The following is a 25,173-nucleotide window of genomic DNA, read 5'->3' as shown; positions in this document are numbered from 1 at the left end:
ACTGGCTACGACTTGGCAGCCCAAGGAGCCAACGTTTTCGGCATTCGCTTGAAGTTTGAACCCGCAAATTTTGGTTGCACCACAGCCACAGCACAAACTAACAGTTATGCACCACAGGCAGCTGCTCTAAAATTCCTTTGCTTAGGCAACTTAACAAAATAAATACGCTGTAAAGTTTGTAATTTGGTCACTAGAAAATTCCATGGATTGATTAATTTTAAACTATTTAATAAAATTTTCCACAATTAAATACATTGGAAATCAAAATTATTCAAACACTTTGTGGAGTTAATTTCAATGATATGTAAATTTTGTTTTCTTGGTAGTATTTGACCTTCAGCCAGCCTTCCCACCTCCAGCGGCTCCAGCCCAAATCGCCAAATCCAGCCTGGCGCGTTGTTCAGTGACTTCATTGTGTTGTGTGTGTTCCTTCGTGCTTTCTTCGTAAATAGACTATTTTCCTCAAAAACAGTGTTTGCGGGCCGATGTTGTCCTTAAAGACCATTGGAGGTCCTGAGGCCAAGACCAAAGTTGGGGTTTCGGGCTTCAAACGTTCCCAAAATCGGCCAGAATCTCTCATAAGGTAAATAAAAAAATGAGTGCACATGACAAACATTCTCTCAAATCTGGGCCCTTTTTCAACAATGGTATTACAAAAAAGAAGCCAAAATTGAAAGTCCCCAGTCCCTAGTCCTCACATGACACATCTGAGAGTAAACAAGTGATTATCTTATATTTGCAACAAATATCTCAGTGAAAAATCAAGTATTTTTTATTTGAAGATGGAATTTAAAAAAAGTAGAGCAAACAGCTTTCAATTCAAAGTACATAATTTTTAGAAAATTTTACTTGTGTGCCCAAAATTTTAAATTCTCTTTGCTCCAAACTTTGCCCTTTGCCATTAGTTTTTTATATTTACCACTGTTTACCATTTAATTAGTGCTAAATTAATAAAGATATGTAATCAAAACTGCATATTGCATTACAACAGTTATCATATCTAAAAGTTTTGAACATTCTCAATTTCTCAGGATAAACTCAGTTTGAAAAGTGGTTGAAAGTCAACCACACTTTGGAAATGAAACTGGATTTTATTTTTATTTTATTTTTTTTTAAGCAAATATAGACAATTTTCTGATGAATTTTTCACTTTGCAGGACTGAACTCATATCCTTTTGGAGGCTTTGGTGGTGACGGGGCAAGCAGGTCCGGAATGTCCGGATGTCGAGGTCCACTCTCGGGCGCTACATGTCTGCAACCAACCCTCCCTGCAATTGAAAGCGTCTTCCGATCCAATTTCTTCGAGAGCTCCTCGTTCGGGAGAGTCTGCCGTCAGGTTAGCAAGCCAGGGCTGCGGATGCTAGATTGCCTGGCTGTAGCACCCTGGTGTACTATCACTGACGTTGGCTCTCACCCTTGGAGGCCTTGTTGGACGAAGCCAAAGAGGCCAATTGACAGTGCACTCAGGTAAAAACTCTTTTCTCATTAAAAAGCTTTTAATATTTTACTTCAAATGAAGAATACTGAGGAACCAAGTCAAGACTGCAGACACCATAAAAGGGAACGTTTTGAAGACCTCCCCCAATTAGGAAAGCAAACTTCATCATCACCAGCAAGCCGAGACATCATGGAGCCACCCTGCTCAAGACCAGGCTGTGCATGACCTTCAATAAGGTCGGTGGATTACTTTTTAATATTAAAATTACTATTCTTTTGCACTTGGTGGGTTTCCTAAAGCAAAAAAATGGAGACTGATGGCTACTGGAATAATTAAGTCAATATTTGCTTTTTGTTCAGTAATTTTTGATGAACTTTTTTACCAAAAGCACCAAACGTTCGGGGTCAAAAGCAACAAGTAAAACGCCAACATCATCTGTTTTTGTCATAATTTTGATATTTTGATTGCATATACACTTTTCTAGATTGTCAGAAAATCAAACAACTCGCCTGTCATAAATCAACAGTCGTCAGTAAAGCATCACATAAAAATAAAATATAAATAAAACGAGTCGCCCAAGATTTACAGCTTTTTGTCCAACATCAGGCCAGCGACACGCCAAAGCAATAAAAGTCGACAAAGTGCCAATTAATCGAGCGGCGGGAGGTTTTTTCCACGGCTCAAATCGAGTAGAAGCGTCGGGTATGAATACATAAAAACATAACCATCGGAGTATCAAAAAAGAAATGGATCGCGGTTGGAAGGAAACCTCTCGCCGCGCGTCTGGTGTTACAAAACGCATGGGAAATTTCGCTTGAATGGAGACGAGCGAAAGAAATTCGAGCAGCACAGCTGCGCGTCCGTCTCGGAAAAGAAAGAAAGAAAGAAAGGGTATAAAAGAGAAAAAGCGAGAAGAAAAGGAAAAAAATAAGGGTTTTGTTGCGCCCCGCAGAGGATTTGACTCGCACACAAACACGCTCCTCACGTCTCTACAGGTCAAATCTAATTGATCCTTACACCGCCCGATGAGCAAACAGAACATTCGATTTTTATTTCCAAGCCCAACCAGCTTCATTATTCTACAAGGAAAACTGCAATTTTTTTACAAATTCAAGAACGACTCTGACGGGAATACGTTATTTTACGTTGGGTGAATCAATTAAGACATTCTTGCATCGCTTTATCTTGAAAAAATCATGTTTATGAAGGTAAAATATTAACTATTTTATTTTTTTAATCTAAAGAAATGTATGAAATGATAGCAATTTTGCCAATTCTATATTTCATTTTTAGTTAGTTCTGTAAATTTAAAAAAAGTATAATTATGTAAATGAAAATTGTGATATTCAGTCATAAAAGGTAATGGAAACAATTTAATTAATTGAAGAAAGTGGCACTCAACAAGGCAAATTACGAAAAAAAGTATATTCCTTACAGATAAATGTTTTTATGAAAAATGCTTTAAAATATATTACTCTTGATAAAGAAAAGCTCTGTTTAAAATTTTTTCATTTATTGATTGTTTATATTGAATATTTTGTTTTTGTTTTATAAACATACAATCTTCTATTTATTTATTTTTAGGCAAGATTTTTTTTAATGAGAAAAAATATTACGTTCTATTTGCAAAAAGCTTTGCTTTCTTGTTTTAAAATATTTAAATTTAAATTAATGAGATAACAAATATCCCAGAGCGCTTTTAAATTATGTTATACTTCCTCTTTTATGTCAACCATGTTTGACTGCTCATTCAAACTGGGGAGGAAACCACGCAATATAGCAGCTTTTCACTGATATTTGGGGAGCAAATCCGCAAATCCCTCGCAATCCGTCGCACGTTCCGATCAGATTTCCAAATCAAACGTAAGCCTCTTTTTAGAACTATTCCGCGAAAGCTGATATTTTTCCATTTCGAATAACTTCTCGCCCAGCAAGAGTTTTTGAATCGGCAACGACAAAGCAAAAATTTATTCCACGCGTCGAAAAAAAATAAATGCAAGGCTTATAGTGGCACCGGTTTAATCCTCCGAGGGGCGAAATGCCAAAAATTGGAAAATAAATCACGCACCGCGGCCTGCGTCAAAGTTAAACGAGCAAAATGCAAATATGTGCCCGAGTATAGTGTATTTTTTTTTTTAATTTTGTTTCCACCAGAAAGTCACGTAGCCTGTGTTTACACAGCAAAAAAAATTAGAATTATTGTTGGACCAACCAAAGTAATTGATGGCTGCGTAATTCAACAATCCCTAGGTCAGCTGACAAGAATATAACAAGATTTATACATTATTTTTTCATTATTTATTCATAAGTAACGCGGGAGCAAGCCAGTTTGTTTTTTCAATTAAAATTCATAATTTACAGTTATACAGTTTTTGTTGATATACATTTCCGTATCAGTCAGACTAATTAGGCAACAGTTACATTAAAAGTGTGTTTCGATTTAATTAATTATAATTTCCACAACTCCTTGCCCCTCTTTCATCATAAATATAACATATCGTTTAATTTCTGTACATGCACATGAACATCCAATTCAGCAGTATAGTAGCATTTCTATGGTTGTTTTTTTTTCTATTAAAAACTTCTTGGCTTCACAGAGTTTGTTCTGCTAGGGGTATGTATCAATCAATCGGAGAAGTTCTTTTACACCACGGAAAGTACACGATCTATCAAACATCTCCTTATAACGTACATTTATTATCAGTTCTGTTATATATTTGTTTTATGTCTTGTATTTTATATGTATGCGATTCAATGAAAGTTGTAATTGAAATCAATCAAATTCATTCATAATTGGAGCGGAAGCAAATTGAATAAGTTTTGCAATTAGGCCATTCAAACTACTACAAAACGCATTGGGTTGATTGCCATATCTAGATGATAAGTCTTTCCTTCATTAAATTTCTTCAGTTAAAAGACGATGAGAAGTACTTTTCTCACAAATATAGTGATGCCAATTGAAGCAATTTCGTCAGGTGTTCAAAAATCTTAATTTAAAGAGAAATGTGGTCGCAAATTTGTCAGTTTGAAAATTTCATTCTCAGAGAAAAACATTATAATTATGAGAAAGAAATGCCATTGAAATTACTGTTAATTTTCTTTAAACAAGTTAACAAGTTTTGAGTAGTTCTAATAACGGTTAGGGATTTTTTTAATTAAAAATTGTCATCTGGACGATTAAAAAAAAACATAACATTTATTTTAATTTTTAAAGAGTTATAAAATCTTTAAAATATCCTTTTTAATACGTTTAAATTTGAACTTAAATTACTGTGGAAGCGCACAAAATGTAATTAACTAACAAAATTGCAAACCACCGTCTCAATGGAGATGAGATTTATTCAGAGATATTCTAAAATTGACTCTATCCATTTCACCAGCATTTCGAGCCGATCTCACGCACACATGCAGACACAAGTTTTATAATGATTTCATATCGGCTCCAAAGGAATCCACGCACACACAAAACATGTCGTCTGTCCGCCGAAATTAATTAATCACGAAGAATAATGCGCACGTCAAGCTAATTATGTAAATGCAATCGGCGCTTGAAATTTCACAGAGCGGCCACAGAAATTCAACAGCAAAGATATGTGTGATTTACGTAATTAAAATTAGAGATTCACCTGCCAACAAGATAAGAGGCTCGCTATGTGTGTATATATTTCTGAATGAGCTCTCACGGCCGCAACAACGTATCAAAATTAGTTTTTCAAGCAGCACCAGCGTCCGGCTCGTCCGAGCGGCAAATTCGAAACAAAGTGGATTATTGCACGTCCATACACTTGGGGTGGGGGGAGAACATGATATATATGCGTATAAAGCTCTCATTACATTCGAATCATCGTGATCATCATCGTTCCGCGGAAGGCATCATTTTTGCGAACGGTAAAAATAAAATAAAAAAGGGGAGAGAGAGCGAAGGGAGCGTCCGCTTTTTATATTATACGAGAGGCAATAAAATCGGAACCGAAATCACTCAAACCGGCTGCTCGCTCGCTTTTTATCCTTTTATCTACACGGGGATGTCCATTTCCATGATTGGGGCCGCGCGCACTTACTTTTATGGATCTACACGACGCACACATTCATTTTTAAACAATTTGTCAGCAGGTGGAATCACAAGTGAGCGTCTCATTCGTTTGATATGTGTTGGTTGATGCGATCTTCTTCATGTATTTATTTATTTCCTATTCTATATTTCTCTCCATCCGTCGCACTCGCGCACGCACTCGCAAAATTTTCTCACGTTCCGGCTCCTCTCTCGACCGCCGCCGCCGCCGATTACGTTTCTCCCCAACTGTTGGCTGCGGGAAACATAAATAAAATTGGGCTGATTTAGCATTCGGTTCGTTCAAAAACTATTTGAGTGATTAATTATATAAGTTTTGTTTGAAAAATATTTAAAAGAGGACACACTTTTTAGAGCAATTCGAATGACTCGAGGTTGAGAGTGCTCTGTGGATTCTTACCCTTGTAGTACACCTCGCGGTTCATGGAAGGACAGTGCTTCATGCCCTGCAACAGAAACAAAAAATTGCTTGTTTGAGAAGTGGCATTAATTTTAATAGTGTATAAATAAATTTATGTTCAATTGAAACCGCTATAAAATATTAAAAATTATGATAAAGGGTAAAAAGATTGTAAAGTTGCAAATAAATAAATTACATTATTTTTCAGTTGAGTTCTCCCTCTTTTAAAATGGTTTCAATTTGTCAGTGTTATTATTACTTTACTGGTAAATATTTCATAATTGAAATTTAAATAAATAATTAACTTTATTTTCTAATTATTCTTCAAAAACCCAAATATCTGTGCTGAAATTTGCATAATCTGCATTAAAAAAAAACACAGTAAGGAGTAAAGAGGGACTTGCTTTTGTCCTGTTTTGATAAATTTGAGCATCGTTGATTCCAAATTTCAAACAATGACGTAATTTTAATTATCCAGAAATCAAAAGTTGCTTATAAACTTATAAAATATTGCGAAATATTGAATCGTTTTCATAAAAATTCAGATTATTCCATTCAATGCTTCATCTCAGTATTCAATTTTTTAATTATCAATATCAATATGCTTGAGAATTCTCTCCTGGATTAAAAAAAATCTATATTTTCTGAAAATTAAAGACCAGCCTTTTCCGGATAAATAAAATAAATAAGGAAATTGGAGCTTTTAACTCGCATCAATCCAATCAAACGAAATACAAACACCTTTTATCTGCGGTGGTATAAAAAAACCGGTCTCTGATGAAAAGTGCGCTTATTATTCCAGAGTAGGCAGTCGCAGTGAATTTGTTTTTGCTGGCGCCGGTCGAGATCAACAATTTTCATTTGCGGCACATCCCGAACAGTGAGTCTCAAGTGTTTGCTTTTTCCGCCGGCGATATTTGCGCGGCTACTTGACTCTTGTGCACCAACCGCCGAGCGGGCTCGCATGCAGCCTCAATATTATTTCATGCCGCGCGCCACGCTGCGCATTCTGCTCTATTTGCTCTGCTCTCGTTTGCAAATACACGGCAAGAATCAATTTGAATTAATTAAATCAAACCCGGCAGTGTGTTTCGCCAGCCATCCAGCAGAGAGTGAAAGAGAGAGATGCCCCTCTCCACTTCATACCACCAGCTCCACGTTTCATTATTTTTCCCTTTCATGCTCCATTTTTTTCAGGCGCAGGAACATTGTGGAGTTCTTTTAAAAAAAGGGGGAAATTGGATTTTTGTTAAATAAAGTCTACAATTCATGTTTTCCTTGGTAAGTTTTTCGTTAAATCCAGAGAGAATATGGATTATTGGAATATTTTTAAGGAGCTAAAGAAAATACATATTTCGTCCTTAATAAAAATTGCTTGCTTTAGAAAATCGCTAAAAGACAAGATATTATGAAGGAAAAAATGACTAAGGAAAATAGTTGAAGGTACAAGGGATTTGATTTTTTCTTTTTAAGAATTCAAAAGCAAATAATGTTAGGCAAACATTTTGAAACGTCTCTAAAGTTGTTTGCAGTGTGGTCAAAATTTTTAAGTTTTTTTTATGTAATAAATTTTTTTATGAAAGTTTGAATTTATTACTTTTTTCAATAAGCATAATTTGCATTACAAATTAACTGAAAAGCCCAGATATTTCCAACTAATTTTTCTTTTATTTTGTCTCGCCGACCAAATAAAAAAAAAAAATTAAAATTGTTTGAAGTTTTTCAATATCATTATTATTATTATTATTGTTTATTCTACTCAAGTCATACATGAAAAAAATTGATTTGGAAAAAATGAGCAGAAAGGGTATCACAACTAGCAGAGGTCTGCTAAAACGCCCGACATCAAAAAGAAATCGGCCACCGCGTGAACCCACACTATTTAAAAAAAAAGAATAATCACGACACTTTAAAATTGCTGCCACAAGTGCTGCTTAATCATTTAATTTAACATTAAATTTATAAAACTTTCTGTCACATTTCAGTGCGAAATATACTGACCTCCTGTTTGTTGAAATCGATGTTGGTGCGGACTGGTCTGTGGTGAAGCGGCTGCGGGGGTCGAAAATTGCCCCCCAAGGGGGCCGAGGGCGTCGACTCCTCGCCCTGCACCAAACGTCGCAGGCCGTGCAGCTGGAACAGAAAAAAGGGACACTTGTCAGACCTCAAAAGACATTTTCTTTCATCTCTTGCTTTCCGACTTTTCACCAGACTTTCTCTCTTCTTTGATGAGAGGAGTGGCGAGAGAGGTCATTAATTAAAAATTTGCCCCCGCTTCTTAAAAGCGAGTGAGCGGGAGAGAGAGAAGCGAGCGAGTGAGTTTATTTGCATGCGGATCTTGTCCGACTGATGCCAAGTGAATTAGAGCTCTTTTTCAAAAAGCGTCTTTGTGCGCAGAAAGAACTTGGCTTGACGTCGTCGTGGCTGAGATGCAAAAAAATATTTATTTCATGATGACTGGCCACGGTTGTGTACAAATTAATTAGGGCGCACCGCGTTGTTTTTCCAATCCCTTTCAATTTCGCTGATTATTTATGTGACTCCGTTTCGTCGGATTTTTCCCCTTTTCACTCGCCGGCCGCTCATTGCGAATTCTGTTTTGAAACTCAATTAGCGTTGATTTTGTAAAGAGCCCGCCTCGTCACTCTTTTGAGCTCTGCGGAGCGCCTCGAAGAGAAAAATAAATTATTCAAATATAGGCCACCCGCCCAACTTCTGTACTGGGCACGTTGCATAAAACAAATGATGTGCAATAAACGCAAATTTCAATTATTATGATAAATAAAATATCATATCAAATCAAAGTATTAATAATGAATATTATATAACATTGAAAAGGAATCGAGAGGAGAAAGAATATGTTTTAAAATCTACAAACTTACAAAGCGCGAATGTAATCATAATTTTTTTTTGTAATAGAATTTCTTCTCAAAATCAACTCGTTTAATTAACACACAAAAGGCTCCACAAAAATTATTGAACTATTTTACCTTCAGTTGAATTACTTTCCATTAGGCTCAAAAGTTGTTATTTGCTGTCAAAAATTTGTAACAAAATAGCAATGCATGGTTACTTTCTTATTTTTGCCTGTTTTCAGAGGGTGAATTTTAAAGCCAAAATTTGTTGCATCAGCATAATATGTATTAGTTGAAAACTACGACTTCAATGAATTATAGCGCTTCATGAATAATTTTTAGATTAACTTTGACTAGCGCTCATAAAATTCGATAAAATTAATGCACATAATCTCTGTGATCCACCCTCTCCGTCGCTTTACATTTATGAGCCTTTTTAAATTTCAAAGAAAAGCCAACAAGAAGTCTCTCCTAAAACAACCTTCTTAAAATCCCACGTCGGAAAATCTAATTTAAAGAGAAAACACCGCAAAACTCCACAACCGCGCGAATTATGCAAAAAGAATTGGCCATTTTCCTCCTCGAAAAGGCAAAAGCGTCTTTCGGGCGCGGCAATTTTTAACAAGGGGCGAAAGCAGTTCCTAATTACTGTTTGTCCAAGCGCGGCGTATGGCGAAAAGATGGGTATTAAAGCGGCTGCGCCCGCCGACGGTGTTCATGCATAATGCAAATTCCACAAAGGCCTTTCGCAACCAACCTTTGCGCCTGACAAAGAGGAGTTAAGTCGGTCGGTCGGCCACTAGGTGGGTGCAGTTCAAACGCCGGCGTTAATTGCATTTCGCCAAAAGACGAGTGCAGCTCTCGCGATTTAGCCGCGGCCAGAATGCTGAAAGCCAATCACGCTAATTGTTTTGGCCCGACTCGGCGCAAGTTGAAAACACAAGCAACAAGCAAGACGTGTGCCGCATTCAAAGTCGGCGCCGTAAATCCTGCACGAAAGGGCATCGCCAACTTCACTCACTTAGCGTTCCAACAGTTTGCCCTCCTCGATCCGCTTCTGCGGTCTATTCGTTTAGCAGATTACTTTCCCCAAAGCTCAAACCTGAATTTTCTATTTCAATTTACCAGAATCTAAAAGAAAAAAAGATAAAGTATAGTGTTTGATATTTAATTATTTAAATAAAAAATTTTATTTGCATTAAGGCATAAAAAATCGAGTCGATCTAATGAATTAAAATAAAAAATAATAAATAAGCAAGAAAAACGTTATTATTTTTAATCTTATAGACGAGTAAACGGCTTCTTAAATTTATTATTTTTTTAAGTTTAGATTTCTTGAAATAAAATTTCATTATTGTCCTATTTTATATGAAATTTGCTTCAAATTTTAGTATAGATATGTTAACTATAAGTTAATAATTAAATAAATTAAAGTTTTTTGTGTGACAGTCATTTTTATCCTATTTCCTAACTGAACATAAAATATCCGCAATCAATTTTCCGATAAATAGTCCTCAAAGTATCTAAATTAATTAAATTATTTTACTTTATACCAAATTTTTTATTCATCCATAAACGATCCAAGAATCGTTTAAAACAAATACCATAACTGCCAGAAAAAGCATGTTTTTAAGAATACTTTTGACGGCGACGTCAACAAATCTATGCAACTATTTAAACCAATTTAAGGATTTTTCCCTTTTAATGTCAAATTAACTAATTGAATCATGTACATATCGTTAGCACAATCAAACCTAAAAATTCATGATAAAAATATACTGTAGCAGAACAATCTAATGATTCCGTTTGTTGGAAATTATATTTGAATTAAAATAAAACATTAAAGCTTTTGCATGCGTCTAGATTCGAGATCAACTGGATAATCAAGCACAGCTCGTTGCTATGCGTTTTGGTTTCATGTACGTTATAACACAATAACGCTTGCCTCATTTTTCTGTAGGTAAATCCGGATAATATGCAGCCGTACAAGTTGGCGTAATTTAAAGCGCTCGCATAAATTTTTTGCCGCTTTTCCCGTTCCAATCAGGTGGATAATGCAAATAGGGCGGCGACATAAATCGCGTCCCGTTGCGGCAAAAAACGGGGACGAGAGATACGGCCGGCTACAGGTTCTGGTGCGCGGGTGAATGTATGCAACCCGGTGCTACACCCACAAAGTGAGTGGAGAAGTAATTCTATAATTACGCGCCGGCTCTTTTGTGCGGAGCACAACGGCCGAGGACTGTTTGCACGATGCTTTCAGTGTTGTCACCCGGAGCGCTTTGAATATTAGAATTTAAAAATTTCAAAACTCAATTGTTTTTTTACAGAAAATTGTTTTCTTTTTCTTTTCCTTAGGTTAAAATAAAAAAACGAAAACAACTGTCGAAGTAATTTTTAATTCAGAATAGGTCATGAAAGGCTAAAAGTCTCAATCAAGATGATTTTTCACGCAAGAAATTTTGAGGTTATTGAACAATGTAATTTTGACTTCAAATGTATATTAGGATTGTGGGGTTTATTAGTGCATATTGGTTTATGTATAAAAAAAGGTTTAAAAGGTTCCCATCGGCCATCGCTAATTAATTCATCAATATACTTTTATTTTGACATCTGAAATGGGGGGATATTAAGTTGATTTCATGAAATCGTCATTAAACTGTTGTGAAATTTAAAAAAATCATTAATAAATTCCCTTAAAAACAATGTTAAATTAAAAAAAATCCAACTTTCAAGATAATATCTTCATTTCATAATTTTTTTAATTCCTCAAAGCGGTACTTCCAGGAAAAATATGAGCTGTGCTCATGAGTTATTTTGAACTTTTTTCACTTGGAAAGCAAACACTTTATACTTTTGCATTTCGCTCTCGAACCAATTGTATTGCGAAAGGTTGAACTTTGCCGAGAGGCAACTCGGGAACGCGTGCTTGCGGAGGGCAACACACACTTGGCCGGGCACAAAGAGTGCGTACATTCAAAGGAGAGATAGCAGGTTAAATTTACTTGGCTGTGCAACAACACGAGATATAATTCCGGGCATAAGTTATTAGCTAAAGAGGTTAGCGGCGAATTAAGCGAGAAAACAAAGGAATTTCCCGCGGCGCTTTTCAACGCAGCAGCTCGCAAATCGAAAGTTTGGTGATTTTCTGGCTCGCTTGCGCCAGCCATAATTTATATAAGTGTAATGGAGATGGAGCGACTTGCTGAACACAACTCATCGCGCTGCCAATCTCCTTGCTCAAACAAATGCGCCGCAGTCACGCCATATTCTTTGTTTGACCTGCGAGACTTTCTTCTTTCATTCAATACCCCGCGCAATTTGTCAACCAAATTGCGAAACGCTCTGTTGTTCTTGGGTAATTTATCGCGGCAGCCCGCCGACGATTTGAATGGCTCTCTTTCCGTGAAGGAGACGTCGGAATTTCCGCCCCATTGTGTTTCGTCGGAAACGGAAAGACTTCTTGCAAAACGACTTAATCAACTAGTTTGAAAATCTATGAGATGAGACAGTTTTCTTATTGATTAGATAATTTTCTGCTAAACTAAAAGGCTCTTTTAATTGAAGCGCTTTTATTTAGGAAACCTGGAATAGACTTGTTAAAGAAAAAGAGTTCTTATGAAGGTTTGGAAAGTCCTGGGGAAAACAGAACTTGACGTAAAATGCACTGACCCATAAAAGTTTTGCAATCGCAGCGGAAAATCTCTGAAAATGAGTGACTGGCTGCGTCCAGCAGAGTCAAACTATGAAAAACTTCCAGTGTGCGATGTATAGATTAATTCGGCGAGCGCTCACTAATGGAAGGAATGTATACGTCGTCCCCGTACGAAAGGAAATGCGGGTAAAATTTTTCCAAAGGGGTAAAGAAAGCAACGGAATTCGAGAGAGAGCGCGACAAAGAGATTCCAATTTGGAGATTAGGTCTGGCCGCTGCGGTGCTTTATCTACGTCATTGCAACGCGGCGCTTTATCAAATAACAGAGCGCGCTAAAAATTGCCTTCCGTTCATAAATGGGTCAAGCTGCTGGCCATCAAATTACTGATTTTTATTAGCAATCAAAGCGGAGGAACGCATTCGAGGGAGAGATGAATAGCACGGCTGAACGGGCCCGCGATTGAGAGCTCATTAGTTCTTGGCCTTTTCATTAGACAAAGCAGCGCGAGTGGCTCGGCCGAACCAAGAGCACAACTTTTCGGCCAGCATCATTTTCCGATTCAAGTGCCGGACGCCGGTTCTGCGTTGCTTTTCATAAAAAATTCAACCGCTGTAATAGAAAGGCGGCTCTTCTCATTCATTGGACTCAAAAAGAGGCGGATTTTGTCCGGAAATTGGTATTTCCCTGAGCATGTTTTGCACCGGGGCAGAGATTATGAGTTTTTTGCTCAATCGTTTTTCACATTGTAATTGATTCTTGCCAAAAATATCATTCAACTTTAATTAAACTATTTATAGTGCAAATAAATTATAATTTAAAGTCTCTTCTGATAATTTAATTAATTTAAATAAAAAAGTTAATGTTATTTTTAATTATGAACTTTTTAAAAACAAGTAAGATATTTAACATAAAAGACGTTTTAATTTTGGAATTGAAACCAATTTTAAAAATATTCTGAAATTTTTCTTATATTTTCAATAAATAAAAAATTATAATAAGTGACAATTTAGCTTCAAAATTATAAATTCAATTGCTTAATGAATGATGCATTTTTTTTTTAAACATTCAAAATTTCATTTTCAATTTTTTAAAGTCTTCCGAGCTTCCGAGTTGTCCTTTTAATTCTTCAACAATTAAGCATCAAATAATGAAATCCGCTTCAAGTGTAAACTTTAAATTCAAAAAAATTGCCTTTGAACACAATCGACCCATTTATACAGATTAAAATCTATTTTAGAAATTGCAAAATTTATCAGCATTGAGAGTAGGCAATCCATCTAGCAAATTTGATCCGATTTCTTTAATTGATTCACTTAAATCTCGAAATCCAATCCCCTGCGAGCGGTGCACCACTCAGTTCCCTTTTCAGTCCGAGCGAAAAAAATTTGCATGCAAAATCCGGCCCTTATTTAAGCTCTCTCATTATCCACACAGCGTGCTGCCGGATTATAATCGGCTTACACGTCAAACACGGCACTCTTTTAATGCGCCAGAATTCGGCGCGGCAGCGATTAAAAATAATTGCACGTGGCCCGGCGGGCATCGCAACCCCTATCGCCGAAAAACACTCCTAGTCTCGCTATGCTCAGGTGCATTTTTCACGCGCAAAGTACTCGCCTGCTGTTTGGTGATGTAGATTGGCTTGTTGAGCACCACCCAGGTGACGGTCTCGTGGCACGCCGGCGACGTGAAAGAGCCGTCGTAGGTCATGTAGTGGTCCGTGTCTGGCAACAGCCCGCGGATCGACAGCCGACGCACTTCCTGGTCTTGTCCTGTTAGTGTCAAAATTTATACCACAAGTCACTTCTCGTTTCACTTCAAATTATATATTTCTCCATAATTCTTGATTAGATAAATGAATGCAAAATTAAATAATTGATGTTGAACAGATCTAGATAAAAAGTTTCACTAAATCAAAAGGAGATAAATTGGTATTTCTGGCATATTTTGCTAATTATTTATTGTTTGATTAGCTTAGTTAATGTATTTAATTTTTAGTATGAATGACTTTAAAAGATTTGGTGGCATTATTTCAAGGAAAAATTATGTTCTTTGAGCCGGTGAAACAAGTTTTTATAATAGAGCAGGGATTTTCTGTATCGTGCAGAACCAATAAATTTCTTCATTTCACGATGGAAGTGAGATTTTAATTCAACGGGGATCCAATTCTGTAAGGGGAATTTACAATTATATTTCAGCCATAAAAAATAAGGTAAGGTGAAAATTGGTCCTGTCGACTCCCGTGTGAATTGTCAATTTATTTGACGAAATTTAACATTTTTACTGTTGACCAGTTTTTCTCGATTAAAAAATGAAGAATTTAATTTTCCTTTCAAAGTACTGTCACGCATTATTCCTCTTCAAAGAACTTTATAATCGAACTCCAAAGTTCTTAAACGTCTAAAATAAAAATTTCACTTTTCTAATTGTAAGTTATCATGTATTATGATATTAACCATAAATAAGTCAAGTCCCACCTTTAAGCAAAATTTATGGATTTTTTTTTTCAAAATTTAAACGATTTGTTTAATATTAGAAGGAGAGAATTAATTAAGAGTTCACATTAATGCCGGAGATCCATATATAAATAAGAATACTCATATTATTTGCTCAGACTATAGCAGTGTCATTTTATTCCTCTCAAATTTATCATTGAATTTCTCCGATATTTCTTAATCAAATATTATCTGCAATTCTGTAGACCCCAATAACTTAGGTTTATTTCTTTTATTTTGTCTCCTATCCATGGAGTATTGCATGCGTTAAATTATAAAAAATTTGATGCGATACCCTACCATAAGAAAATAAAAGTGATCAAGATTCCAAAAAATTAAATCAATGAAAGGAAATTGTATATTTATTTATTTTGTTTTAATATAAAAATTTTTAAAGAATTTAAAATTCACAAAGAATGGAAATATTTGTAATAATATCAAGTTAAATAATAAATATTAAAGTAAAAAAACGTTTAATTAAGTTTATTTTACTTTTGTTACTGTTCTATGAATACAAATTTGCTCACCACCATAACGAATTCGCTCCAACTGGTCAGTTAATAACCGCAACTCCGGGTTGGACAAGTCACCCAGCTGAAAGCAAAACAAGTCAGAGATTAATTTTTATACGGTCTCGCCGGCAAACAAAAAGCGCCGACCGGTGCCTGCCATTTAAAATATTACATTCGGCGCGACGGCTGCAGTTATTTATTATATCCGCTATCAAATGTGTATGAAAATATCGCTCGTGCCGTTCTTCAAAGTCGCGGAACGAAAATGCCAAAGAGCAGCAGCGCAATCTTTTGCATGCCACGTGTGTGTGCGTGTGACAGATTTATAATTACAATTCGGCCAAAGGGAGCAAAAGAGAGAAATATTTAACTCTGAAAATAAAAAAAAACCTCCATACGCACACGCTGCGAAAAATCGGCATAAATCTGAAATGATACGGCACGCGCGTGGTGCATATTTTGCTCTCGGGATGAATATTCCCTGCGATATTTTAGCCGAAGCCGCGCGTCAATAAAAAAAGGGTGAAAGAGATTGCAGCAGCCGCCGCCGGTTCACCTGTCTGTCTCTCGCGTGCTGTTTTATTTATTTACTTTCGCCCAAATAACATAAGAGTTTTTGCACAATGATGCATGTACAGTCTCTCGTACACCAAGGGAGCACTGAAAACAGGAGGACAGCTTTTCAAATCAGCACAATAGAAGCGTGAAAACTCTTTTGTAATAAATTAAATGTGTGCATACAAAATTTTGAAAATTCATGCAGAGGAAGATTATATTTTCAAAGAAAGGCTCTGAAATAATTTTAAGTAATTAAAAAAAGACGAGATGACCGAGAAAAACCGAATAAAAAGAGTTCAATTGTGAAATTTTTGATCTGAAAATAAAATCTAACACTTAATCTCCGATATAAAAAAATTGGCTGATTTGGAAATAAAAAAATTTTTGCTTAATATTGGCATTGAAGGAATTAAATTAGATCTAAGAATTAGTGCAAGGTAGATTCATGCAAAAGGATCAGAACAGATGAATTAAAAATTATTTTTAGAGTCATCTAGTTTTTTATTTGGAATTTGATGGTTTATAAATTGTTTCCACGAAATTCAATGTAAATTCAATTATGAATTTTATTTCTCAATAATCTTTTTGAAATCATTGCATGAAAAAGATTCATTCCCTTAATTCACCCTCCCCTAAATTATGACTTTTTATAGGATCAAATTTTATTTGAAAAAGTCTTTTTTTTTTAGCAAAAAATGTCTAAAATAAATCTTCGACAGTTTTTTTGGAAGCTGAATGAAACATGATCGAATTTATTTTTTCCTAATTCCTACTAATATTCCTAAAATTTAATTGTTGCAACCATCTCAGGGGATATTTTTCCTACCAAATTTCTTTTAAACGATTTTATGCTATTTTACTCTCATTTGTCACTTCAGTTTTTCAATTTACAACAGCAGGAGCAAAGGTGTCAAAAACCTGAACTCGTAAATTCAATCACTGTCGCCTAAATGGCTTGATTCCTCAGTGGAAAATAGTGGAAAAGTTTGCACGGCTGAATGCGTTTGCTTCCCCCATAGCTCTCCAGCCACTATAAAAGTCTCTCTCGGCTGCACGACGAGTGAGTTTACTTCCCTTTTTCACAACACACACAAACCAATGCTCGTATATTTTTTCCTGTTGCCCCTGTTGCGTGCCAAGATTGATTTTTTTTGTGTGGCCAGCCACCAGCGGCTGTGGCGAATCTCGTGCCTTTTAAGAGAAGGAAATTTATTTAAGTTGGCGGGTGTGAACACGCGGAGAGAATGCCACGGCGGACAACAAGAAAAGTTATAAATCCCTGCTTGTGTACTTAAAAGTTGGAAATTACCCCCTGGCTCCGCAAATTTATTATGATCGCGCGCAGCAGCAGCAAAGTTTTGCTCTCGCGCGTGCGATGAAAGAAAGAAAGAATTGAAAAGCGAAGAGCGAGAAGTGAAAAGTCAGTTGTCATTTCTCAAAGCGTAACAAATCCTAAAGATAATTGTTTTTTTTTTTAGAAAATTACTATTAAAATTATTATTGTTGTTGTTTATTTAATTAAAATGCAACGAAAATACTAATTATTGGCTGAAAATATTAAATTGTTTGAAATTAAGGTACCACCCCTCGTAATGAATTTGCTTAACTTCTATAAAAAACATCAAAATAAGGAATTACTACATAATAATGCAGACTTTTGAAATTGTATTTTTTGTAATTTATTAAGAATATAAGACGACTTCAAACATTCCATTGATTTAAAAATGTTTTTTTTTTTTTAAATTTACTTCATTATAAATTGTAGCAAAACTAGAAAATAAGCTTTAAAATTAGATGAAAGCTACTTTAACAGAAACGTTAGCTGAGTTTCTTTCTTTGCTCTTTAGTTTGCGCTGATTTCTTTGTTTAAAAAAAAAACTTTTTTGTTAGTTATAATATAAACTAATAATAATCAGGCTCAATTAGGTTAAACTAATAATAATTATTGAATATATTTATAACAAAAGAAAAGTTGAACCAATTAAAGTGATAAATATAAATATAAGTAAAATTCATTATAATTTTTAATTAAAAAAAGCAAACAAACTATTAGACTAATTTTAAGTCTGAAAAAAAAGGTATAAATTATTTTTATTTTTTAAACGCATTAATAATAAAATTAATTAAAAACTTCAATTAAATTTGATTATATCTTTCGGTTTAAGAGTAAATCATTTTGAAGAGAAAAAAAATCATAAATAAAATTGGCGCGAGTTGCGAGGCGTCGGCGGACCGTTCACCGTCATGGGCCGCGGAAATATCACGTTTCTCTTTCAAATTGTCAAAACATCAATTCACCTTTGACAGGCGCCGTCGTTCCGTTCGCTGGCTCGCGCTCCGCACGGCACTCGGCAGCCATCAATATTTTAGGCAGAAATAAAATTTGGTGCCAATAAGAAAATCCCGGCCGCCGCCGCCGTTGCCGCCGCCGCGAGCTCACTCAGCCAAATTACACTTTCGGTTGCGACTCCCTTGAGAGGGGCCCTAATGACCCTCCTGAATGGCCATTACCGGCAGTATCAGGGTTCAGCACGTGTTCTAATAGGGCCAAGATGTCGCCGCCGTCGGCGTTATTATTGGAAAACGAACAGCGCGTGCAACAATAACGCCGCCAGCTGCCAACCTGCTCTCTCGTTTTATTCTTTTCTATTATTATACGATGTTATTCCGCACGCTTAAAAAGTTATAAAAAAAAAAAAACGCCGCTCTGTGAGAGTCGCTGAATAATTCTTACCTGCAGCAAAAGCGAGACGCCCACGATGCCCTGGGCCCTGTTCAGAGCGTCCGAGAAGTTGCTGTACAGTTGCGAGTTGAAGCCCAACAGCTGGATCTGCAACACGAATAAGTGCCATGAAATTTTGATCGCTTCGTAAATAGAAAATGCTGCGCTGGTTACATGGAAGTGCTTTGACATTATTTTTTCTCGTCACTGCTAGGTTTGTTAGAAAGAAACTGGTTTGAAAAGAGTGCCATTCAAAAGGATTAATAGAGAAAAGTTGTGGAAAAATAAAATAAACCCAAGACATGTTGAAGTTAACCGTAATTTCCAGCACCTGGGACTGTCCATTTTATAATTATCCTGGTCAACCCTAATGAAGTTGGAATTCAATTAGGAAGAGTTGGTAAAAAAATTTTACAGTGAAATAATTAAAATTATTTTTAGGTTTCAATTAAATTTCTTAATTTTCAGTAAGCTTTAACTAAAATAAAAATTTTAAATTGAAGCATAATGCAAAATTCTCTGCTGCTTAATTTTAAGAGGAACACATTTAAAATTGGTTTGTTTGTACATTTAGTTTTTGCTTGTGATAATTTACCGCGGTTTTCGGAATATTTAGTATATTTAAGTCCAATTAAGTCCAATATTTATGTGCTGAATTTTAGTTGCCAAAGCCAAATATTTGAATTTTGAATGTTAGTTTTTACACTTTACTTCAGAAATTCACAGACAATTACCGAATGCCAAAAAATTGGTCATTTATACTTTGTTTTTTGGTAGTTTCTGCAAAAAAGATGTGTCAGTTAAGTCCGTTTTTGTTGATGATTTATTTCAGAATATTTTTGCTTAAAATAGAAATATTCAAGCTCTTTGAGCCATTGTCAACCCCTATGAGAAGCAGAAAAAGGAAGACCACAATTTGCAAATGTAAAACACATATTTACCATGTCTACTTACAACTTTTGGCTGAAAAGCAAAACAAAGATCTATGTGATTCTCAGAATATTGGGGTTTTGAAATCATCTATTATAATATAATGAATTATTTAAGTTAGAGTATTTCACGGATAAACTCCTGAATCTGTTCATAAAAATTATGATATACCGCAATTATTCTGTCTATAGCATTAAGTTGAATATTTGGCGATCATTTAATAATGTTCTGCATTAAATGTCGCAAAAATTCAGAAATATCCAAAAGACTTTCCAGCCTAAAAAAATAATTTGTAATCTGTGCTGAAAAATTGTCAAATAATATATATGTATATAATTCAAATTGCTGTTGCATGCGAGTTCTCTGCTAACAGCCTGTCAAGGGGCGAGTCAACAGAAAATAATTTGCGTACGTGGAAGACGAAATTCGAAGTAATGTGTTCGAAAAGTCAGCGAGCCGAAGGGAAAACAACCGAAGCGGAAAATAAATTTGCAACAAGCGTTTCTCCCCCCAACAGAACCAATTATTATACACATTTTTATAAAAAGTTAATTTTGTCCGTGTGCTTCCGAGCGGGAGAAAAACTGCAAGCTTTGGAGTGAAAATCTAGTTCTCTGGTTTTGAATAGAGCAACAGCTCGGGCGCTAGATTTGAGTAGGTCGACGCCGGCAGCCCTATTTTATTAAAGTTGCCAAGCACCTTCTTCAATTGGCGCGCACACGCACCCACCACAGTGGAACGGAAAAAACTGCAGGCGCGCATTTTTATTTATAAAAATACACAACACGAGTAGAGCTCGACGATTTCCATGAAAATTTCCGTTGCCAATCCACCTGCAGGCGCGCAATTGGGCCGCTCGTAAAAATCAAATGAAAATTCATAAGATTGTTTTTGTGCGCCTGTTCTCGTAAAACTACTTCTACTTTCAGCAGAATAGGTGCAGTATATAAGGGCGGCCTAATATTTTTATAGCTGCAGATTGCTTCGCTGGCATGATAAAAAAGATGTCTTTTCCCACTTGCAGCTCTCGAGTTTCATTTCTCGGCCGGCGTGTGTGTTCCATAAAAAAAGAGAAAGGAAAACGTGTAGCAAGCAATTGGCTGGTGCCGGCTTCGGGCAGCAAATAATAAAACATACGCGCAGGACAACAAAAGTTTGCTTGGTTTGCTTATTCATGGCGATCCCGGCAGGAGATAAAGGCGCCTGGCAATTTAAATGGGAGGAGAGAGAGCGGGGACTGAATTTCGGGGAAACTGAGAGAAAGAAAACCCGAATTTCCTGTTCTCTCCCAGAGAGCACACATAATATCACACACATAACAATTTATCCAGCCCCGGGGGCAGCGCGCAAAATAAAATCGTAAAAATGGCATCGCGCGCGCGGCGTGCACGCAGAGGAAGGAAATTATTATTTGTCATAAGTCGTGGTCCTCAGGGCGTCGTTCTATTTGTTGAACAGGATATTTCACTCGCCGGGCGTGCACCGTTCACTAACAGGCACGGACTGGGCTGATATTGGCATTGGAAAAAATGTATTAAATTTTAATCATGTTTTCTGATACTTAAAAGTAGCTCAAAATATGTATTTAAGATTAATTTTTATTTTCTTCAAAAGTGGAAAGAAAAAAAATGATTAACAAGAAAATTCAGACTTGAAAGGAGAAAATGAGAAAAATTCAATATAATTTATAAATTGAGCCACTGATACGCAAGTGTAATATTTACTTACAATCATATCGAAATAAGAATTATCGATAAAAGTTATTAAAAAAAATCAAAATAATTCATAACAATCGCAATTAAGCTTCTTATTTTTATGTTAAAATCACATAATTTTGTCAAATTAAATTATACATTTTTTTAATCACAAAAAGTATTTTTAATATTTTTTTTGCATTTTTGACTGAAAATAAATTCAAAATTTTTATTACAAATATAAATTAATTTTAAATTTATATTTATATCATTGTTGTGCTGAAAGGGGATGCAAAAAATGTAAATTACTTTACAATTGCATTCCTTTGATATCTGCGTAACTGTTTTAACTTAATTGTTTTGGTATAAAATAATTATTTAAATTGCTGACCACAGTTTCCGAAGCAAATTTTTATAGAATATAATATTTTATGTTTAAAATTGTTGTTTTGACTTAACACTGGCCTTGTATAATGTAAAAAAACCTCAGGGAAAAAATTGTTTCAAATTCTCTCTTAACCTTGATGTATTTAACATTTTAATGCCATTTGGAGTTTAATCTTTTAAAAATCTTAACAAGGTTCGCCGGCAGTCCGGCCCTCGTCACACGCGAAATCCACCCCGCCCACTGATTAAGTAAGATTTCCACGTTTGGGGTCGATTTGTCACGTGGGGGGGCACCTGATATAGCGGTTTCCTTCTTTATCCAAGAGAGGCGAGCGACGGGCGCATAAATAAAAGCGCCCAACCAGTTGCACCCCATAAATGTTCTTTCGCATTCTTGGGCGTCGCGTGATTTGTCAAGAGCGACATTCGTCACCCGTTCCACGCGACCTGCATGTCATTGGCCAAATATTTCCGCCGAGAGCAAACGCACTTTATATATATTCGGCGGGGCAAATCGCGATGAAGAGCGACGTGCCATTCGAGTGGGACGCGGACGATTTTTCAGCTCGACTGCGTTTCCCATTTCACGTGTCGAAACTGCCGACCGGCGACGAAGATGTTATTCTCAAACTCTCCCTCTCGCTCTTCTTCCACGACTCTCTCACGACTGGATAAATAAAAGATAGAAAAAAGATACGCGCACGTCGGATCGATTGACATGCATCACAACCAATTTATTCGACCCGCAGATGGATGGATAGATCGCTCGGCACTGGGGCCAAATAAAATGCACCTCTCTCCCTCCCTCCTCGATCTCGTTTCAATTTCAAACTACGCAAACTTTCCCACCGAGACGACGCATGACACACGGAAAAGGAAAAGTTTGGACGTAATTGAAAAAAATAAATAAGGAAAAAATACAACAGCATCAAAATCTACAAAACAATCAAGTAAGACCTAAAATTATATGTGATGCACATAATTTCAACTGCAGAGTTTTTACTGCTTCTGCGGACTCCACTTAAAATTTTCATAAGATTTCTAGAGTGGGAGTAGTTGAAAGAAATTTACCTGATTTTAAACCAGAAAAGTTCGTTAAAAGAAATAAAAATTTGAATTATTTCATTGATGATTGAGTTGCTTGATTAACTCTGGTTAAATTTTAGATCAAAAAAATTTTTTTTTAATTAAAATCACTTTTTGATTACAAAAATCTCCTATTGTTAAAAAATTTTATTCCATCTCTGTTCATCTCATTGGCCTTTTGAGATAAATCTTTTTCCTTCTAAAAAATCACTGATTTTCCCCCGAGCTTAACCAATACAATTAATCAGAAAATGTTCTCAAGCTCTTAATTTTATTGAGAGGATAAAAAGTACCGTTTGAAAAAACAGGAAAGGAGGGTTTGAGATAAAACCCTTGAAATCTGAGGAAAGACCGTAAAAAGCAGCTTTTGTGCTTCCCCGTCGTTATTCGTGTCTTTTTCTCCGAAATAAAACACACGTCACCGAGTTTTTACGGCGCCGGCGATAGAGAGGAGACCTCATGCTCGACGAAAATCGCAGCCGTCGACGCACACGGGGTGTCATAACCCCTGACAAGCCGCCCTTTTCCATTAAATTAACCGCACACCGGCTTTCGCAGCAGCAGCAGCCAATTTCTAATAACATGCTTGTTTTAGCGCGCGCGGCTGATTGATGAAGTCGCCACCCCGACCCACCCTTATGTGCTGCACCCTATCGATTCTTGATTAATCGATCCTCTCCCGCGGCGTCTTTTTCTCCGGACGGAGGAAATTTCGTCGGGAATTGTGCGGTGTAAAGTACCGCTCGTTGTCGTCGAGCTTCCGAGAGCCGCCGGGCGTGTTGTTTTACCATTATCGGAAAAATCCATCGCCGGCTTTTTTCGCCAACGACTCCGTTAAGTGGGAGACGCGCTAATTTGAAGGCGTCGAAGGCTTGGCTTTAAATTGTAATGCGCTCGTGTTACGGCGTTTCAACAGGGTGCTGGATCTTTATGAGAGGCCAGAATGTCTCTCTGCCGTTTTTTGCTGGGCAAAACGTATGATTCATTTCATGACATATAAAATAAGATGACGGAATATTAAATCTTTAAATTTTATCAAAACACATTTTTTATAATTTGGAATAAACTTATTTCATTTTTTTTTTATAAATAAAATTTTCAAATTTTAATATTATTTCGTAAATAATTTTTTAATTTTATTAAAAATAATTACTAATAAATTATAACTGATTAGTTTTAACTAAAAATATCATGAAAAAAAAAACATCACAAATATATGAAACTTGGAAACCTTTAGAATATTCTCAATTTAATAGATTGTTAAATGAATCTTTTCCACTCTTAGTTTTGTATTCCTTCTCTCTGAATTGTATTCACATCAATGAGACATCTTTTTCTTCTGATCGAAATAAGACGTATAAGTCCAATAAATTTATAATCCAACCAATTTGGATTTTGCAACTTGCAACTTACATTAGTATAATTATTAATAGCCAAGAGAAGAAGATATAAATGCTATTTTTCAATGATTTTTGTTATAAAAAATTCCTTTTAAATTGTTTTTAAATGGATCTCTCTGAGTTTACAAGAGGATAAAAAAAGACTGAATATAGAAAATTGATATTTTCATTAAAAGTTAATACTATTATTGAATATTATTTTTATTCATTTGTATTAAATAAGCCTCGTTGATTCAAAATCATCAAAAAATCAATTCAAGTTCCTTTTTTAAAATTATATATAATTCTTTTTGCCCATTTTCAATCTTCAACTATTAATAATGTTGGCTAAATTTCTTATTTAATTTCCCTTGAGAACAAAATACCAATCAAAATAATCAGTTTCCAATCTTGCATGAGAATTCATCCAAGCAGGAAATTAATAAGCTCCTTATACAACTTCACAAGTAAACAAGCATGATACAGATGTTGGCGCAAATTAATTCCTCACCTCAGCCGGAAAGGGACTTCCGCTGACCCAGTGCTCGGAGCCGGAGCCGTCGTGGAGGCCCCAGTGGAGGTGCAGCTCTTGGAACTGGTACTTGTAGCTGAGCGGCCCGCCCGTGACGTTGACGGCCCGCGACGAGTTGTCCACGGTGAAGAGCAGCCCGTGACCCGTGTTGGCCAGAGTTCCGGCCACGCGCGACTTGTCCACGTGCAGCACCCGCAGATTGGGGTCGAACAGCAGCTTCGATGGCTCTAGGTTGATCGGTGACTGCCGCCGACCTTTGTTGCACATGCCCCAATCGGGATTGATCAATCCCCAGAAAGCTGGACCTGAAACAATTTAAAATAAATTAAATTAAACAATTATCTAGGTGGGTGAGTTGGTCTAATTTTTAATTTATGACACTTTTAAATTTAATAAGAGATACTGATTTTTTTTTTTTAAAAAGAGGCAAATAGAGGCTATATTTTAAATTGATATG

The 25,173-nt window shown here is 36.0% G+C and overlaps 1 protein-coding gene and 1 long non-coding RNA gene across 3 annotated transcripts in view; one reads left to right on the top strand and one right to left on the bottom strand.

Moving 5' to 3' along the window:
- The first annotated feature begins 396 nt into the window (after nucleotides 1-396).
- Nucleotides 397-25,173, top strand: part of LOC132202363 (uncharacterized) — a 42,937-nt gene continuing 18,160 nt past the window's right edge. The window contains exons 1-3 of the long non-coding RNA XR_009442364.1: nucleotides 397-583; nucleotides 1,158-1,467; nucleotides 1,520-1,674. This is a non-coding gene — a long non-coding RNA (uncharacterized LOC132202363). The remainder of the gene's footprint in view (nucleotides 584-1,157; nucleotides 1,468-1,519; nucleotides 1,675-25,173) is intronic.
- Nucleotides 1,873-25,173, bottom strand: part of LOC132202353 (carbonic anhydrase-related protein 10-like) — a 65,472-nt gene continuing 42,171 nt past the window's right edge. The window contains exons 3-9 of one of the 2 annotated variants that reach the window (XM_059629214.1): nucleotides 24,696-25,021; nucleotides 18,721-18,816; nucleotides 15,444-15,510; nucleotides 14,039-14,193; nucleotides 7,912-8,043; nucleotides 5,858-5,956; nucleotides 1,873-5,745 (exon numbers count right to left, since the gene is read on the bottom strand). In XM_059629214.1, the coding sequence (XP_059485197.1) occupies nucleotides 5,861-5,956; nucleotides 7,912-8,043; nucleotides 14,039-14,193; nucleotides 15,444-15,510; nucleotides 18,721-18,816; nucleotides 24,696-25,021 (872 nt within the window). In that variant the 3' untranslated portion in view covers nucleotides 1,873-5,745; nucleotides 5,858-5,860. The remainder of the gene's footprint in view (nucleotides 5,746-5,857; nucleotides 5,957-7,911; nucleotides 8,044-14,038; nucleotides 14,194-15,443; nucleotides 15,511-18,720; nucleotides 18,817-24,695; nucleotides 25,022-25,173) is intronic. The other variant, XM_059629224.1, reaches the window with a different exon arrangement.

Source organism: Neocloeon triangulifer, unplaced genomic scaffold (assembly GCF_031216515.1).
Source record: "Neocloeon triangulifer isolate White Clay Creek 2 clone unplaced genomic scaffold, ASM3121651v1 ptg000002l, whole genome shotgun sequence".
In the NCBI taxonomy this organism is placed as follows: Eukaryota; Metazoa; Arthropoda; class Insecta; order Ephemeroptera; family Baetidae; genus Neocloeon; species Neocloeon triangulifer.
This window is presented reverse-complemented; position numbering and strand designations above follow the sequence as displayed.